General features: G+C 49.5%; 1 protein-coding gene across 4 annotated transcripts in view; it reads right to left on the bottom strand.

Moving 5' to 3' along the window:
* Positions 1–17,944, bottom strand: part of Ikzf4 (IKAROS family zinc finger 4 (Eos)) — a gene marked incomplete in the record, with an annotated part of 37,290 nt that overhangs the window by 18,502 nt on the left and 844 nt on the right. For all 4 annotated transcript variants that reach the window (XM_013520980.1, XM_013520982.1, XM_013520983.1 and 1 more), the window contains 1 exon segment: positions 4,059–4,109. Coding sequence is in view for 2 of the 4 variants with exons in the window: in XM_013520983.1 (XP_013376437.1) it covers positions 4,059–4,098 (40 nt within the window).

Here is a 17,944-nt window from a genome sequence, read left to right as displayed (position 1 = left end):
AGAGAGAGAGAGAGAGAGAGAGAGAGAGAGAGAGGGAGGGAGAGAGAGAGGGAGGGAGATGGATGGGCCTGCGGGCAGAGGAGCAGGGAGGAAGGGGGCAGGGGCCCGGGAAGGCCCAGCCCTCCGCCAGCCGGCGGGGAAGCCAAGGCCCCAGAGGTCATGGGGCCCAGGACCTGGGGCAGCTTCAAGGCTCTCCGACAGGCCCTGGCCCCTCTTCCCTCCTCCAGGAGGGAGGTGCTTTCTAGGTCTGGGGACTGACGGCCTCTTTCCCAGCGGCCAGAGGGCCGGCACAGCCCGGTGTCAGGGTAGCGGTACGCTGTGGCCCTGAGTCCGTTCAGGTCCCAGGCAAGAAGGCCGGTGTGGTCTCCCACGTCCCCTCCCTCCATGTCCCCGGGCTCCGCAGCTCAGCCCTGGATGAAACCGCCTTCTATCAGGACGAGGCCTCTGCTCCCTTCCCTTCCAGAGGAGCCGCTTGCTGCTGAGCTGACCTACTTTGGAAGACTACATTTTCTGATTCCAGGAATTTGGGGGTAGGAGGGGCCATGAAACTTTGGGCTGCCTACCCCTGGATCCTTCTCTCTTAGGGTTCCCTGACACACTTTACAGCCCCAGAAAGCTTGGGATAGCAGGGCAGGGTGACACACGCCTGTAATCCCAGCACTTGGGAGGCTGAGGCAGGAGGATCGTTGCAAGTTCAAGACCAGCCTGGGCAACAAAGTGAGCTCAAGACCAGCCTGAACTGCAGAGCAAGACCCTGCCTCAAAAAGACAAAATAAATAAATAAAATAAAAAAGAAAGCTTGGGACGTGTGTTGCTCAGTCAGTTAACTGCACAAATAGGTTCGAGGGGGCATGGAGATCTGTGTTGTAGGCTACTGGTCTCTTTCTTCCCTTCGGCCCCGTGGGAATGATCTGTACCTTTAGAAAAGAAAGAGAGAGGGAAAAATGGGCTTTTGCCTCGGCTTCTGAGAGATGGCAACATCTCTTGGAAGGACAGGAGAACTAGGCCTTCATCAAGTGGCCAGAGCGAGCGGCCGGGCCCCAGGCATAGAGAAAGAGGGCGACAGACTGTGCAGGGCCAAGCGTGCTGCAGAAGGGTGGCCCAGGGCAGCGGCCCTGCCTATCTGCCGGGCGGAGGCGGGGCGGCGCGGGGGCTCTCGACGCCCCTCCGGTGGAAGTCGAAGCCGTGCCCAGGCCTGCAGGGGGCGCTCTTCGAGGCTCACGCTCCCTCGCCTCTCCCTTTTCTAAAGTCGCTGCTGACGTCCAGAGTTTAAGCACAGGTGAGGGATTCCGGGCTCTACTCTTACTCAAAAGCCGTCTGTGCGGAAGCCACTTTATCTAACGAAAGCCAACCTGCTGTAAACAGGTGAGGCGCGCTTGCACAGCACACGGAAGCACATGTCCTCAGCCGCTGGCCCCTGGCTCCCAGCATGCTCCGGGGACCCCAGGGAAAGCGCTCCCAGGATGCTCCCTCAGCCGCCTTGAGTGCGCGTTTGTGCGCCGCTTCTGACCCCTCTGCGTGCTCGGCAGCACTAAAGCAGTTCTGAGTGTACTTGGTACTCACTGGCGAAGAGCGGTAACTAAGCCGGGGGTAGGACTGGCTGTTCCAAGGAAGGGGCAGGACTTGTTTCTAATAAAATCTCTTCCTTCATTCCTTCCTTCCTTCCTTCCTTCCTTCCTTCCTTCCTTCCTTCCTTCCTTCCTTCTTCCTTTCTTCTTTCTTTCCTCTCTCTTTCTTTCTTTCTGTCTGTCTCTTTCTCTCTGTCTCTGTCTTTTGTCTTTGTGAGACAGGGTCTCGCTATGCAGTTCAGGTGGGCCTTAAACTCACTTTGTAGGCCAGGTTGGCCTTGAACTCAGCGATCCTCCTGCCTCAGCCTCCTGAGTGCTGAGGTAGAGGGATGTGCCGCCACGCCTGACTTAAATTCTGTTAGTATTAAATCAGTCTACCTGATCTTGGTCACTCTGTCCAGCATGTGGTAGGTACTGAGTGCCTTTACCTATCCCAGTTCCTTCTGTCCTTAAGTGATAAAGAGACTGAACATGGTGGCGCACCTGTAATTCCAGCTGCTCAGGAGGCTGAGGCAGGAAGATGGCAAGTTCAAGACCATCCTCAACAACTTAGTAAGACCCTGTTTCTAAATAAATAAATAAATAAATAAATAAATAAAAAGATCTGGGGATGTAGCTCAGTGGTAGAGCATCCCTGGATTCAACCCCCAGGACCACAAAGGGAAGGAGATCAGCGACATTTCACACATGTCCACCCTGTCTTGCTTCTCTCTGGGCACGTGCCCATAATTCCTTCGCTGGTCCCACTTTAAAGTGAACAAGTGGACTACACGCCATTGCCACAGTGGTGCTTGTATTTCTTATGGGGCCACTCATCACATCAAAATCCAGTTATGGGTTCCCTTATCTCTAATAATCAGTTACTGCCCTGACATTCTAATGGTCCAAAAATGATCATTCCCTCTTAGAAGTTAACTCTGTCTGGGGCTGGGGATTTAGCTCAGCGGCACAGCGCCTGCCTGGCAAGCGCGATGCTGAGTTCAATTACTGGTACCGGAAAAAAAAAAAAGTTAACTCTGTCTTAGGCCCTTTCCTGTACTCATAAAAGAACCTGGATAAAGTTCCTAATTCCTCTTTACCTCATTAAGCTTGTTAAACCTGATTACTTTGATATCCCTAAAAGCCATTTTTTGGTCTTTTTTTAAGGGAGGGTCTTGCTGTGCAGTTCAGGCTGACCTTGAGCTCACTTTGTAGCCCAGGCTGGTCTCGAACTCGCAATGATCCTCCTGCCTCAGCCTTGCAAGTGCTGGGATTACAGGCGTGCGCCACCACTCCCGGCAGCAAGAACATCTGGCCCGTATGAAAGGTGTATCATGCTGAGATTGTGAGAGAGGACTGGGGGGAATGAGAACTGGATTCTCTATTCTTATCTTCAATGGGTGTGAACCGGGGGTCCACTAGCTAAATTCCACCCATAGACAAGTTTCTATTTGCTTCATGGAGAATTTTTTAAAGTACTGCACAGGGTTGAGTCTTTTTTGGGGGGACTACTGGAGGTTGAATCCAGGCCCTTGGAACTGAGCTGTATCTCCAGGCTTTTTCTAATTTTTGGAAAGTGTCTTGCTAAATCACTATCTTACCTAGGATGGGCTCAAACTTGCAATCCTTCTGGCTCAGCCTCCCAGAGTGCTGGGATTATAGGTGTGCACCACCACACCTGGCTGAGTTGTGATTTTTTGTTTGTTTGTTTTGGCTTTTTTTGGGGGGAGGGTGTTGGAGACAGGGTCTCACTATGTAGTTCAGGCCAGCCTTGAAATCATTATGTAGCCCAGGCTGGCCTCGAACTCACAGCGATCCTCCTGTCTCAGCCTCCTGAGTGCTGGGATTAAGGTGTGCACCCCTGGATTTGTGATTCTCTTGAAAAGTTGGGGGCCGGGGATATAGCTCAGTGGCACAAGCACCTGCCTGGCAAGTGCAAGGTCCTGAGTTTGATTCCCAGAACCAAAAAAAGAAAAAAGAAAAAAAAAAGAAAAGTTGGAAGACGCACATTCCCACATGGCAATGTCTGGTGGACACTGAATAGCTGTCATCCCTTGAGGCGGGATGCGTATTTTCCAGTTCCTGACGGTCCCTTCCGTGCTCTTTTGCTGACTGTCCTAGTCTGCTTTGTTCATTCATATAACCATGCGGCCCCTGAAGGCCTCTGACGTGTGAAATGCTGCTCCACCTTCTACCTGGGACAGAACGCCACGCTTGGCTGGTCACCTCAGAGGGCAGAAGGAACCACACGCTCTTTCCATCCATGTGCCTCAAATCATCCTTCTAATAGCAGCCGCTCCACTGCTATTCCTGTCCCTCTCCCCTTACCCCACAGGAAGTCTGGGGAGAAGAAAATCGCACAATGATTACACGTTACTACCAAGTATAAGTGTCAGCTCCCTGACCAACGGCTAGTCACACAGAGGCCGTGTGCATGGGCTGGAGGGTCTCTGCCCTGCCATGCACGGCATGTACCCCCGACTCATCCGAACGGGACACACAGAGGCGTACCAGACAAGTAGGAGCGGCCATTACATTCTTCTATGTCCATCTTAAAGAGATCTGTTGAAAGAGAAAACAGTAGCTGTTAGAAGCCAGACCTGCGAAGGGATGAGGTTTTTCTCATGGAGTAAGCAGGAAAGCTAAAGGATCACTTAAGCATGGTCTTTTTTTTTTTTTAAAGAGGATCTCTATATGTATTTCAGGCTGGCCTTGAACTCACTATGTAGGCCAGGCTGGCCTCAAACTCGTGGCGTTCCTCCTGCCTTGGCTTCCTGAGTGCTGGGATTACAGGCATTCACCACCACACATGGCCCTGTGGTTTTTTGTCTTTGTACCAGAAATCGAATTCAGGACCTCATGCCTGCCAGGCAAGCGCTGTGCTGCTGAGCTATATCCCCAGTCCCAAGCACAGTTTTATATTATCTGAAAGAAGGAAAACTTCTTACTTTATCTTGGTGAGAAAGGCAACATACTGTGAATTACAACATTCTTGCTAGGCATGGTGTCTCATTGCTGTAATCCCAGCACTCAAGAGGCTGAGGCAGGAGGATCACCTCAACTCCTGGGCCAGCCTGGGCTACATAATGAGTTCAAGGCCAGTGTGAACCACACAGTGAAACCTGTCTCAAAATATCAACCACCAACCAACCAAACAGGATTTCCTCCAACCCACAACTTCTTTTCTTTAAATTTAATTTAATTTTATGTTTACTTTTTTGTCTTTTTGAGACAGTCTCGCTATGCAGTTCAGGCTGGCCTTGAGCTCACTTTGTAGCCCAGGCTGGCCTCGAACTCCCAATGATCTTCCTGCCTCAGCCTCCTGAGTGCTGGAATTACAGGTATGTGCCACCACACCCAGCTGAAATAGGTTTTAAAGTAAGGTCATCATTCTTTTTTTTTTTGGTACGGGGAATAGAACTCAGGACCTTGCACTTGCCAGGCAGGTGCTTGTACCACCGAGCTATATCCCCGCCCCAACCCACAACTTCTTCAGGCCTCCCCGCCTCTGAGATGGGAATACTACCTTAGTCCAGAGTGGGCCTGGGTTTTTGAGAGTGTACCTTTTCCCAGCAGTGGAGCCAGTGCTGTAGGAGGTGACTTCTATCTCAACCCTCAGGGGCAAATAGCGGCCACCTGCAGAAGGTGCCGGACCTCAGTTAAGGAAGGGTAGGAAGAGGCTGCTGAATTCAGTCATCAAGTGTTCTTTCTTAGGGTGTGTAGCAGGAGAGGGCAGAGACAAGGAAAGTGGAAGATAAAGGCAAGAAGTCCACCCCAGGTTCAGCGATAAGTTCTCCGGTGAGGATGTAACCGACGTATGTATGTGCATGCATGTTCTGGGTACTGACTGGGCCTCACACGCTAAGCACAGGTTCTGCCAGTGAGCTACACCTCTGGTTGCCTTAAAAAAATTTTTAAGTGGCTTTCCACACCCTCTTGTCAGTTAACTTTGCTATCCTTATTTGAAAAAATAAATATATATTTACATATATATGGGGGGGTGGAGAGCTTTTTAAATTCGGGTTAGTCTATTGATTTGGGGGGGTTACCGGGAATCGAACTCAGGCGGGTGCTGTGCTGCTGAGCTATATCCCCAGCCCTGGTTAGTCTATTTGAGCGGAGGCAAGTCAGTAATTGGCAGTAAAGTGTTTTTTTTTTTCCGGTACCAGGAATCGAACTCACGATCTCACGCTTGCCAGGCAGGCACTGTGCCGCTGAGCTAAGTCCCCAGTCCCTGGCAGTAAAGTACTAAACAGTCAAAACTAAGAATAAGGCTGGGGCAGTGGCTTAGTGGTAGAGCACTTGCCTAACATGCAGGAGGAGGCTGTAAACAAAACAAAACAAAACAAAACAACAGAGAACAATTAAAAGCAGTAGCAGCTTTGTACAATGGCAGGATTGTGGCCAATGAGGTTGAAAAGTAGTAATTTGTTGTAATGAATTATCTCCTTAAGACCCTGTGAGAGCCGGGCATGGTGGCACACACTTGTAGTCCCAGAACTCAGGAGGCTGAAGCAGGAGGGCTGCTGTGAGTCTGAGGCCAGCCTGGGCTATATAGTGTGTTCAAGGCCTGCATGAACTATGTAGTGAGACCCTGTCTCAAAAAAAAAAAAAACAACAAAGTTTCTTATCTCAGGGCTCAGAGTATGAGGGGAACAAGAACAACAGCGCAGGTCTCCTGTCTCTGTTTTGCCATTGCCCTGTATTGCTTCCTTGGAAAAGCCAGTCTATTGCCAGGCGTGGCGGCGCACGCCTGTAATTCCATCACTCGGGAGGCTGAGGCAGGAGGATCATTGGGAGTTCGAGACCAGCCTGGGCTACAAAGTGAGCTCAAGGCCGGCCTGAACTGCATAGAGAGACCCTGCCTCAAAAATGACAAAAACAAACAAACAAAAAAACCAGTCTATTGAAGGCCCCCGTGGATGGCCTTGCTTTCTGCTTGTTCTAACATAAATTGAGGCATTTTTTCCCTTTGGTGTGATCCCTGTGGGAGTGGGGTTTGCTACTTAAAAAGAAAGAACAAGTCGAACTGGTTCTAGGAGGAGAAATATGCTAATGCAGTTGCGTGTGCGTATGCGTGTGCGCGCGTGTGTACACTCTCACACACGTGTGTGCCTGTGTGAACCAGAGGGAGACGAGCACTAGGTGGGCACAGCAGTCGGAGCATGACGTTCGGACAGTGCCGGTTCAAGAAGTGCACCTCCCTCCTGCCCAAACGGCCCCAGGACGATTTCCAGAAGGGTCGGAAAGTGTTATCTGCGGCATTTTCTTCATAGCAGTGCCCTGAGCCCTCCCCGGCTCCGCCTCCCCCGGCACTGGGACGGGACCCAGGGCCTTGCGCACGCGAACGTGCCCGCAAGCGCTGGACCACCGAGCCACATCCCAGCCCTTCCTAATTGCGCCTAACAGCTGCTGTGACGCATCTTGGGCAAAATCAGTGCCCAACTGCCTTCAACTTGTCTCAGCGCCAGCGGGTAGTCCTGGAGGTGACGGGGCTGAGGCCCTGCTGTCCCCAGTGCTGGTTTCCGGAAAGCCTGGCAGGAGCCGGTCAGCAGAGGGGCTTCATTCTTTGCTCAGATCTGCCCACGGCACACCCTCAGTGTGTCTCCTCCCCTACGTGACCCAGCGGCAGACTTAGCGTCTCCTCGGAGGAACTGGGTCAAACTAGGCAGTGGCAACGAGAGACTCATCGCAGGAGGGGAAGGCGTAGGGAGAGAGAAGTTAGTTACACATGACAGGTTTGGCTCACAGATCTTGGAAGGAAAGTGGCTTTACAACATAAATGTCATTCAGCGAGGGAGGAAGGTAGATATACTGTAAATTCAGCTCAGTGAGCTGGATACAGAGCAATTGGAAACAGCCAGTCTCCCAGCTGGAAAGGAAGGGTGTCTGGGAGGAGGGCGCAGAGGCTGGTCACTGCAACCTCTGGAGACAAGGTTTTCTTTCCTTCCTTCCTTCCTTCCTTCCTTCCTTCCTTCCTTCCTTCCTTCCTTCCTTCCTTCTTCCCTCCCTCCCTCCCTCCCTCCCTCCCTCCCTCCTTCCTTCCTTCCCTCTTCTCTGTTTTTCTTTCTTTCTGTGTGTAGGGAGTGCTGAGAATCAAACACCAAGCCTCGGGGCTGGGGATTTAGCTCAGCGGCTCAGCGCCTGCCTGGCAAGCGCAACGTCATGAGTTAGGCTCCCGTACCGGAAAAAAACAAAACAAAACAAAACAAACAGTAAGCCTTGTACTTGCTAGGCAAATGCTCTACCACTGAGCTACATCCCCATCCTTCTCTTCCCTTCCCTTCTTTCCTTCCTCCCTTCTTCTCTTTCTTTCCTTCCTTCCTTCCTTCCTTCCTTTTTTGAGACAGGGTCTCTCTATGCAGTTCAGGCTGGCCTTGAGCTCACTTTGTAGTCCAGGCTGGTCTCTAACTCACAGTGATCCTCCTGCCTCAGCCTCCTGAGTGCTGGGATTAGAGGTGTGCACCATCACGCCTGGCCTTTCCTCCCTCCCTTCCTTCCTTGTTTTCTTGAGAAAGGGTCTTGCTGTGTAGCAAGGTTGGCTTTCAACTCACTACATGTCTCAAACTGGCCTCAAACTCATGATGATCCTCCTGCCTCTGTCTCCCAAATTCTGGGGTTACAGGCGTGCGCCACCATGCCCAGCTCTCCCCTTTCTTTTGAGTGCATTTAGCATCATAACAAGAGTTCTCTATGAGCTGGGCTTGGTGGCTGAGGCAGAGGGATCATGAGTTCAAGGCCAGCCTCGGCAACTTAGCAAGGCCCTGTCTCAAAACAAGAAACCACCAACCACTTGACGAAAAGAATCTTCTATGGCCCTGACTTTCTTCCATCAATGTGATATCACATTTGAGCGGGTATGGGTGAGAACAGTAGCCTTTCCAGAGGGAAAATTTCCCACCTGAACCCCTGACAAGCAGCAGTGTGGACCAGTCCAGTGAGGCCAGGTCAGGAATCAGCCATCACCTCCATCTCCCCCAAAACACTTCCCACAGCTCTATTACTGACAAAATATGGGAAAATCAAGTTTTCATTAAGTAATGGCTCTAAAACCCTAAAATAAGATGGTCATGACCAGTAATTAAACTCTTTAAATCTCCCAAGGAAGGGCTGGGGATTTAGCTCAGCAGCACAGCGCCTGCCTGGCAAGCACAAGGTCTTGAGTTCAGTTCCTGGTACTGGAAAAAAAACAAAAAAAACAAAAAATAAATAAATCTCTCAAGGAATCCTGTTTAGACCACTGGCATTCCAATATTTTATTTACTTATTTTTGCAGTACTAGGGACCGAATCCAGGGCATCACACATGCTATTCAAGTGTTCTACCACTGAGTAACATCTCCTGCCAAGTGTGGTGGCGCATGCCTGTAATCCCAGCAGTTGGGAGGCTGAGGCAGGAGGACTGCTTAAGGTCGAGGCCAGCCTGGGCTACAGAGTGAGCTCAAGGCCAGCCTGAACTGCAGAGTGAGACCCTGTCTCAAAAAGACAAAAACCCAAACCAAATCAAACCAAAAAATACCAGAACTCCAGCGTATTTTTCTTTCTTTTTTAAAGTTAGTATGTTTGTGATATACCTCCAGACCTTCTTTGTTTTATTTTGAGCCAGGGTCTTACTAAATTGCCTAGGCTGGCCTTAAACTTGTAATCCTCTTGGGTGCCACCACATGCAGCTCCAAAATTAGAATGCAAAAACTACTTACTGAAGCTGGGCATGGTGGTCCAGGCCTGTAATTCAGCAGTTTGGGAGGCTGAGGCAGAAGGATCACAAGTTCAAGCCCAGCTTGAGCCACTTAGTGACTGAGTAAGATTCTTTCTTTCTTTTTTTTTTTGTGTCTTTTTGAGACAGGGTCTCACTATGCAGTTCAGGCTGGCTTTGAGCTCATCTTATAATCATCCTCCTGCCTCAGCCTCCTGAGTGCTGGTATTACAGATGTGCGCCACCACGCCCTGCTAAGCTTCTTTCTTAAAAAAAAAAAAAAGCTGGAGATACAGCTCAGTGCACAGGTCCTGGATTCAATTTCCAGTATTGCAAAGAAAAAACTATAAATCAAAACAAAACCTCACAGTCCTTATGACTTAGTGGAGAGAACGTGGCAAGGAAGGTGCTGGGAAAGGAGGTGGAGACAGAGGGCGTGGCGGACCCCACGGCTTCCTTTTGGTCACTCAGTCCCACCGACAGCCACGGCAGGTGGAGGTACTGTCTCCAGCTGCCCTGCGGGCCTCGGTGCTGAGGTGAGCCCAGTGCTTCTCAGCAAGACAGAACCTCGCTGTGCCTGGGCTGTGAGCTGTTCAGGCCGCACCCAGGACCCAGCCCACAGCCTCATCCCCCTGTGTGCTTCCCTGAGCGGGATGAAGTCAGGACTCGCACAGCTCTGCCTCGGTCAGGGCTTTGCAGAACGGAGGAGGGAAAGGGGCAGAGGCGTAGGGAAAGAGGCAGCACTAGGGGCTGTGTACAGACGGACTCCGCATCCACTTCCCGGAAACAGATGAGACAGCAAGCATTCGGCAGTTCTGAAACGACCTTTAGGATCAGCCCAGTGGCTGCTGAAGGAAACCCCCTAGCTCTACTATCTCCTGTGTCTGTCTTCATAGAACAAAGGTCTGACTCAGATTTTACCAGGCTGTAGATGGAGACCCTCTGTCTACATCAAATGCAGATGAAGACAGCTCCGCTTCATTACTGAGTGCTTGGGGAGCAGTACAGAGATGAATTCCCAGGGCATCCAACGGTAGGAATGGCCAATATCTAAAATGGGAAGGGATGAGCTGGGCCTGTTGATCCTAGCCACCTGGGAGGCTGAGGCAGGAGGGTCACAAGTTTGAGGCCAGCCTGGGTAACTTATTGAGACCCCCATCTCAAAACAAAACAAAAAGGGGTTGAAGTATGGCTCAGTACTCCCTGAGTTCTAATTCTTAGTATTACAAAATAATAAAATAAAAGCCAGGTGTGGTGGAACATGCCTGTAATCCCAGCACTCAGAGGCTGAGGCAGGAGGATGGTTACAAGTTCGAGACCAGCCTGGGCTACAAAGTGAGCTCAAGAAAGACCAGCCTGAACTGCACAGTGAAACCTTGTCTCAAAAGGACAAAAAGATAAAAAATTAAAAAAAAATAAAATAAAAGATAGAAGAGCTGAAAACATAAAACTGGGCAGAGGTGAAATTTCACCTCATGTCTCCTTCTAGATCTCAGATGCATGCATCTTTTTCTTGTTCTTTGTGCCTCCCCCCCCCACCTGTCTTCACGCAGACTGGAAGAGAGAGAAGGCTGAGGGTTCTGGGTGGGAGAAGAAACAGCTACCCCTCCCCCATCTAACTCCAAGACTGAAGGGACCAAGGAAAAGTGCCGACTAAGCGCTGCGTCCCTCAGTGGGATGCACACGGGGAGACTTTTCTGGGTCTTTGCACATGGCCAGGTAGATGCCCTGTGTCTACGCAGAGGCCCCAGGAGGTCACCGCTGTTCCTCACATGTTTGGGCAGGAGGAGGAGAAGCAGTGCAGAGGAGTTCAATTTGAGATTTACTTATCCCTTTGCAGGGTGGTGTTGGTGTTTGAACCCAGGACCTTTGTCCTGAACTATAATCCCAGCTCTTCTAAAAATTTATTTAATTTAATTTATTTACTTTTGGCCTTTTCGAGACAGAGTTTCACTATGCAGCTGAGGCTGGCCTTGAACTCACTTTGTAGCCCAGGCTGGTCTCAAACTCACAGCGATCCTCCTGCCTCAGCCTCTCAAGTGCTGGGATTACCGGTACGTGCTACCACACCTGGCTTAAACTTTTAAAAACATTTATTATTATGTGATTACTGTTATTACTTGCTGTTGTTTTTGAGACAGGCTATGTAATTTAAGCTAGCCTCGAACTCATAACAATCTGCCCGCCTCGGCCTCTCAAGTGCTGGGCTTACAGGTATGCCCCACGCCCACCATACCAGGTTTAAATGTATTTTTTATTTTAAAACAGGGTCTCACTAAATCACTATATCACCCAGCCTGGGTCTGAGCTTGAGATTCCCCTGCTTTGGCCTCCAAGAGTGCGGGGTTTGTAGGCGTGTGCCCCTATCCATGCCTACCTTCAGTCTGAGTTTTATAATAATCAGTTTTGAAACTAAAGATGCCCCATGTAGGGTTAGTTCTATTTGAAACATATGAAAGTCTCTGAACTATTCTGATTTGGGCAGGGTGGCAAACACGTAGGTGACATGGGAACAACTGTCCTTGGTGGCAATTCTGGCCAGAGTCCCTATAAATGCTGATCAAAAGATGGCACTGTTGTTTGAGCTACAAAGATAACTTCAAGTGCCTCTGTTAACAAGACGAAGTGCTTTGCTCTGATAAGCCAGTTTGATAAGCTTCTTTATCATGTAGAGGGCCTAGGACAGTGCGGGTTCAGAACCTTGGAAATTTTAGAGCTGGAATGGAAAAGATCAGACATGATCTCCAATCTGTCTCTTTTTTTGAGGCAGGGACTGCACCCAAAATATCATGCATGCTAGGCAAGCACTCTACTACTAAGCTACATCCCCAGTTCTTATTCCTTATTATTGTTATTATTATATTATTTTTTGTTTTTGTTAGACGTGGTCTTGCTACGTAGCCCAGGTTGGCCTCAAACTGGTAGTGATCCTCCTGTCTCAGCCTTCTCGATGCGTGCCACCACATCCAGCTTTTTATATTATTTTGAAATAAGGTTTCATTAAGTTGCTCATTTTGATCCCTTAAATAGCAGGCATTATGTGCATGCACCAACACATATGGCTGAGGCCTCGCTTTGTTTGTTTTGTTTTGTTTTGTTTTCAGACTGGGTTTCACTAGTAGTTCAGGCTGGCCTAGAACTCGCAACAATCCTCATGCCTCAGCCTCCTGAGTGCTGGGATTATAGGCATGTGTCACCACACTCAACCACACCCAACTACCTTTTTAAGAAGAATTTTCGTTTGTTTTTTGAGACAGGGTCTTGCTATGTAGTTAAGACTGGCTTTTAACTCATTTTGTAGCCCAGGCTGGTCTCAAAGTTCCTCCTGCTTCAGCCTCCTGAGTGCTGGGATTACAGGCATGTGCTACCATACCTGGCTATTTAATAAGAATTTTGAAGTAGATTCTTTTTATCTATTTACTCTAACAGACAAAAATTATATATATTTACCATGTACAATATGTTGTTTTGAAAGTGTATACACATTGTGGAATGGCTAGCTCTAGCTAATTAACACATGCATTGCCTCCCAGCCTTGTTTTGGGCAGTGAGAACACTAAAACCCTATTCTCTTAGAGAAGTAGCACTAGTAGAACTCAGGTTCTAACAGAAGTTTCCCTCTACTGAAGCACAAAATTTAATCTTGCCCTAGCTGGAAGGTTTGGGCCTTCTTTTTTGTGTTATGAGGTGATGAGGTTTTGGATTAGCCCCTTGGTGACTTAAACCCTTCAAGCGGAAGGAAACACAGGCTTATACAGTAGATGGGACAAGAGTCCTCTTGCTCCCATGGCTCTTGTCAGTTGCTTTTTATCGGTGCAGGGATTGAACCCAGGGCCTGGCACATGCTGGGCAAGTGCTCTATCTCTGAGCTGCACCCTTAGCTTCCCATGTCTCTCTTAAGACATTATGGCCTGGCCAGGCATGGTGGTGCACCTGTAATCCCAGCACTGGGAGGCTGAGGCAGAAGGATCACTGTGAGGTCGAGGCCAGCCTGGGCTACATAGTGAGACTCTGTCTCAAAAAAAAAAGTTATGTTCTGAGGAAGATAGATGTCAAACTGGCTGCCCACTGAGTCTCTTGGGTGGGTGCTAGAACAGTGCTCTTATCTCAGGGACTACCTCGGCATATGTGCTGCAGCAGAGCCCAAGAAGAGGCTCCTCCAGTCAGGCGCCAGGTTATTGGTAATCAGCACTACCCTGTTTTAGACGTTTTTTGTCTGATAAACCTTGACACTGTTTGTTTCCAGAAAATAACCCATAACTTCTTTAAGAAGGCAAATCAATCAACCTAGACTTTATTTATTTATTTTTGTTGTTTTGTCTTTTTGAGACAGGATCTCACTATACAGTTCCAGCCGGCCTTGAGCTCACTTTGTAGCCCAGGCTGGTCTCAAACTCGCAACGATTCTCCTGCCTCAGCCTCCCGGGTGCTGGGATTACAGGTGTGTGTCACCACGCCTGGCCCAGAACCCACAACTTCTCTTAAGAAAATGCAAATCCATCAACCTAGAAGTTGAACCCTTTCCCAGCAAGCAGAGTGGAGAGACCAGTAAAGAAAGGAGTCTCTGCCTGTAGTGCTGTCCACACCCACAGGGTTTCACACTCTCTCTTACTTCACTGCAGTCTGTGTGTGCTCATGAGTGTGTGCATGCAGAGACAGAGGGAAGAAGAGGGAGTGTGGGAGGTAAGCAGGGGGAGACAGACAGACAGGGGTGCCAATGTGAGAGAGAGTTCCTCGGTGGATGTGTGTGGGGGTGGTAAAAGTGGGATAAATCTTTCCCATGAGGGGAAGTACGAGCTGCAGATTTCAAACTAGGGGGAAATAAAGAAAAACTTTCAGCTGCATACTCACTGGAAAAAAGTCAGGACTGCATTCTTTTTTTTTTTTTTTTTTTTTTTTTGTGATACTGGGATTTGAATCCAGGGCTTTTGCACTGAGCTACATGCCCAGACCTTTTTAAAATATTTTGAGCTGGGCGTGGTGGCACATCCCTGTTGTTCTGGCACTTGGGAGGCTGAGGCAGGAGGATCACCATGAGTGATCTACATAGTGAGCTCGAGGGCAGCCTGAACTGCAGTTAGACCCTGTCTCAACAACAAAAAAAAAACTTTTTGAGACAGAGTCTTGCTAAGTTGCCTGAGCTGGGTTGAACTTGCACTCTTCCTGGCTCAGCCTCTTGAGAGTATTGGGATTACAGGCATGGAATACCACACTTGGCTAGGACTTATTTCTGAGCAGTAGTGAGGTATACCTTACCCTTAACCTACCGAGACAGAATGGATTGCACAGGAGCTGCAACTGACCTGTACTCAGCAGACAACAGAAACGTTCTGATTTTTTTTTTTTTTGTCTTTTTGAGACAGGGTCTCACTATGCAGTTCAGGATGGCCTTGACTCACTTTGTAGCCCAGGCTGGTCTCAAACTCGCAATGATTCTCCTGCCTCAGCCTCCCGAGGGCTGGGATTACAGGCGTGTGCCACGAACATTCTGTCTTGTAGCCAAGACATCCACTTCTATGGACTAGGTTCTCTCTTTTTTTTTTTTTTTTTGGTACCAGGACTTGAACTCAGGACCTTGCACTCAGGCAGGCACTTATGCCACTGAGCTATATCCTCAGCCTTCTACGGACTAGGGCAATAATGGCGAACCTTTTAGAGACTGAGTGCCCAAATTGCAACCCAAAACCCACTTATTTATTGTAAAGTCCCACCACTGCAATTAAACCTGAAAACTAAGGATTTAGCTTAGAGAAACAACTGCTATCTGGTGCTCCTCTGCTGGGCTGACTCGGCTGTCGTGCTAACAGAGGGCTCTGCGTTCCTGCTGTGGCACACTTGAGGTTCAGCGCCGCTGCACTAGGGCACAATATAATTTTTTTTTTTTTGGTACCGGGAATCGAACTCAGGACCTCGCACTTGCCAGGCAGGCGCTTATGCTGCTGAGCTATATCCCCAGCCCGGGCACAATAAAATTCTGAACCTGATGAAAGCAGGGCAGCGCCGCCGCCCACTGAGGGCCACCCAGAAGCTCAGTGAAACCTTCCTCACTTCCCAGTAGTAAGGCTATTTTCTTCTTCTCAGACTCTATTTTTATCACAGGAGCTACTCATTTGAGTGTTCATCTGACTCAAGGGCTGGTCTGGATTCTGGCAATGGCTGTTACAGAGAAGCCTGAAGCCAACACCACCAGGTCAGATGCGCCCGGTGCAGCGGTGAGGGGTTACGAGCGAGGAGCTGCAAACACGCCTCCCGTACCAGCCTGCGCTTTCCGCCATTGTCCTCTGTGCCTTTTACCTGGCCTCACCCTCAGACCTGAGCTACCTGAAGTGGAAATATCTGAGGCAGTCAGACACTTGCTTTTCATGCTTAGATACAGACATTTACCTTTAACCCAGGGAAAGTTTGCAAATGTCAGTAGGGGAGATAGCCAGGCCTCAAAGGTCATCTGGCTGGCACGGGAACGAAAGCCTAGCGCTGACATGAGCAGGCAGGGACGTGCCTCACTCATCACGGATGCTTTGAGCGCTCATTCTGGGAAGGTGGGAGAACAGGACTTACTAGACAGGTAAGCGGGTAAGAGTCACAACAGTAGGCAATTTCAACTCCGGGAGATGGGAATGAGGCAAAACTGTGCAAAGCTTGCTGGGCATAGTGGTGCAGGTCTGTGATACCAAAGCTTGGGAGGCTGAGGCAGGAGGGTCGCTGTGAGTCTGAGCTGGGACTACAAGTGAGTTCAAGTCCAGCTTTAATTTAGCAAGACCTTGTCTCAAAAAAAAAAAAAAGTACAAGGCTTGACCAACTATCAAATCTTCCTGGAAGTAGAGTTGGTTAATTTTTTTTTTTTTGAGATAAGGTCTTGCTATGTAGTTCAGGCTGGACTTGAACTCACTTATGTAGCCCATGCTGGCCTCAAACTCATGGTGGTCCTCCTGCCTCAGCCTCTGGTGTGCTGGGATTACAAGAATGCACCTCGATGCCCAGCTGTTTAATATTTTTTTTGAGACAGGCTCTCAGGCTGGCTTTGAACTGACTATTATAGCCCGGGCTGGCCTCAAACTCAAAGTGACCCTCTTTCCTTGGCTCCCCTGTCCCCCTCAGAGTTGGGATTATAGGTATTGACCACCATGCCCAGCTAGATTGGTAAATTATTGACTTTGGAAGGGTACCCTACCTCTGGAACATCTTTCCTATCTAAAGGCCCAATTTCGTTTAACATTTCACTACCCCTCAGACAGGACTAGTTATGATTTAACTAAACAAAACAACATAGTGAAACCCACAGAAAATTTAAAAATTGAGAATAAAGGCTGGGTGTGGTGTCCCATGCTTATAATCCCAGCACTTGAGAGGCTGAGGCAGGAGGATCACCAGGAGTTTGAGGGCAGCCTGTACTACACAGTGAGTTCAAGGCCAGACTGAACTACATAGCGAGACCGTCACAAAAAACCAAAAAGTTAAAAATAAATAAAAAGCGACAATCTATAACGCTAGTAGACAAGGAGTAAGGAAATAAGTCAACTGGGTGCTGTGGTACACACCTGTAACTCCAGGACTCAGAGGGAAGGCTGAGGCAGGATTGCCACAAATTGGAGGCCAGCCTAAATTACGAAGCGAGAGTCCATCTCCAAAAAAACCACAAAAACAAAAAAAAATCCGAAATAACTGAAGTCTGATATGGTGGTGCAGGGCCTGTAATCCAAGTACTGTGGGAGGCTGAGGCTGAAGGATCACAAACTCAAGCATAGCCTGGACAATCTAGCAAATCACTGCCTGAAAAAAAATTTAAAAGGGCTAGGGATATAACTCAGTGCTAATGCCTGAGGTTCAATTCCCAGTACAGGAAGGGGGACAGAACAAACTAACCATCCAGGGATGGATCTGTGTGCCGAGGTATGTGGGTGGGCTGTTTTAGTATTCAGGGAGCAGGGGGCCTGGTCCCCAAGTTGGTACATAGCTCCCATAGGAATGGCTGACCCTGGGCTTCCTCGGTCGTATTTGTTTTTGTTTTTGTAGTCCGGGCTGGTCTTGAACTCTTGATGATCCTCCTGCCTCAGCCTCCCAAGGGCTGGGATTATAGCCGCCACCACCACCGGCTGTATTTCTTTTTTAGAACTAATAGGCAATGAATCTCTTCCCTCCCAGGTTTTTTTTTTTTTTGTCTTTTTGAGACAGGGTCTCGCTCTGCAATTCAGGCTGGCCTTGAGCTTACTTTGTACACCAGGCTGGCCTCGAACTCGCAACGATCCTCCTGCCTCAGCCTCCCAAGTGTTGGGATTACAGGCGTGCGCCCCCACGCCGGGCTCTCCCTTCCAGTCTTTCTCCCCAAATTCCCTACCCTTAACTGTTCTGACAGCACTTCTCCCTCCGCCCTGTTTCTTCTCCAGCGCTCTGCTCGCTGCCTCCAGGTCTCCCCACCCAGGCCCCCGACTTTTCATCCAGCCTTCGCACAAATCCCGGCTCCTCGCCTTCGCGCGCTGCGGTTCCTCGCCGCTTCTCGCTTTCCCGCTCGGTCTCCCTGCCCTACCCCGGCAGTACCTGAGCCCCACGGAGGACCCTCCCGCGCCCGCTCCCCGGTCCCCTCTCCTTTGCTTCGAGCCACCTTCCCGCCGGGTGGAGCCCCTCAGCTCCGCGATACCTCCTCCCAAGCCCCGGGCCTCGGGCCACATCGCGCCCGGCGCGCCCCGCTCCGCGTGCCCGAGCCC

This window comes from Chinchilla lanigera, unplaced genomic scaffold (genome assembly GCF_000276665.1).
Source record: "Chinchilla lanigera isolate Chin_1 unplaced genomic scaffold, ChiLan1.0 scaffold00057, whole genome shotgun sequence".
Taxonomy (NCBI): Eukaryota; Metazoa; Chordata; class Mammalia; order Rodentia; family Chinchillidae; genus Chinchilla; species Chinchilla lanigera.
Note: the sequence above shows the minus strand (reverse complement) of the source record. Positions and strands in the feature narration are given on the sequence as shown.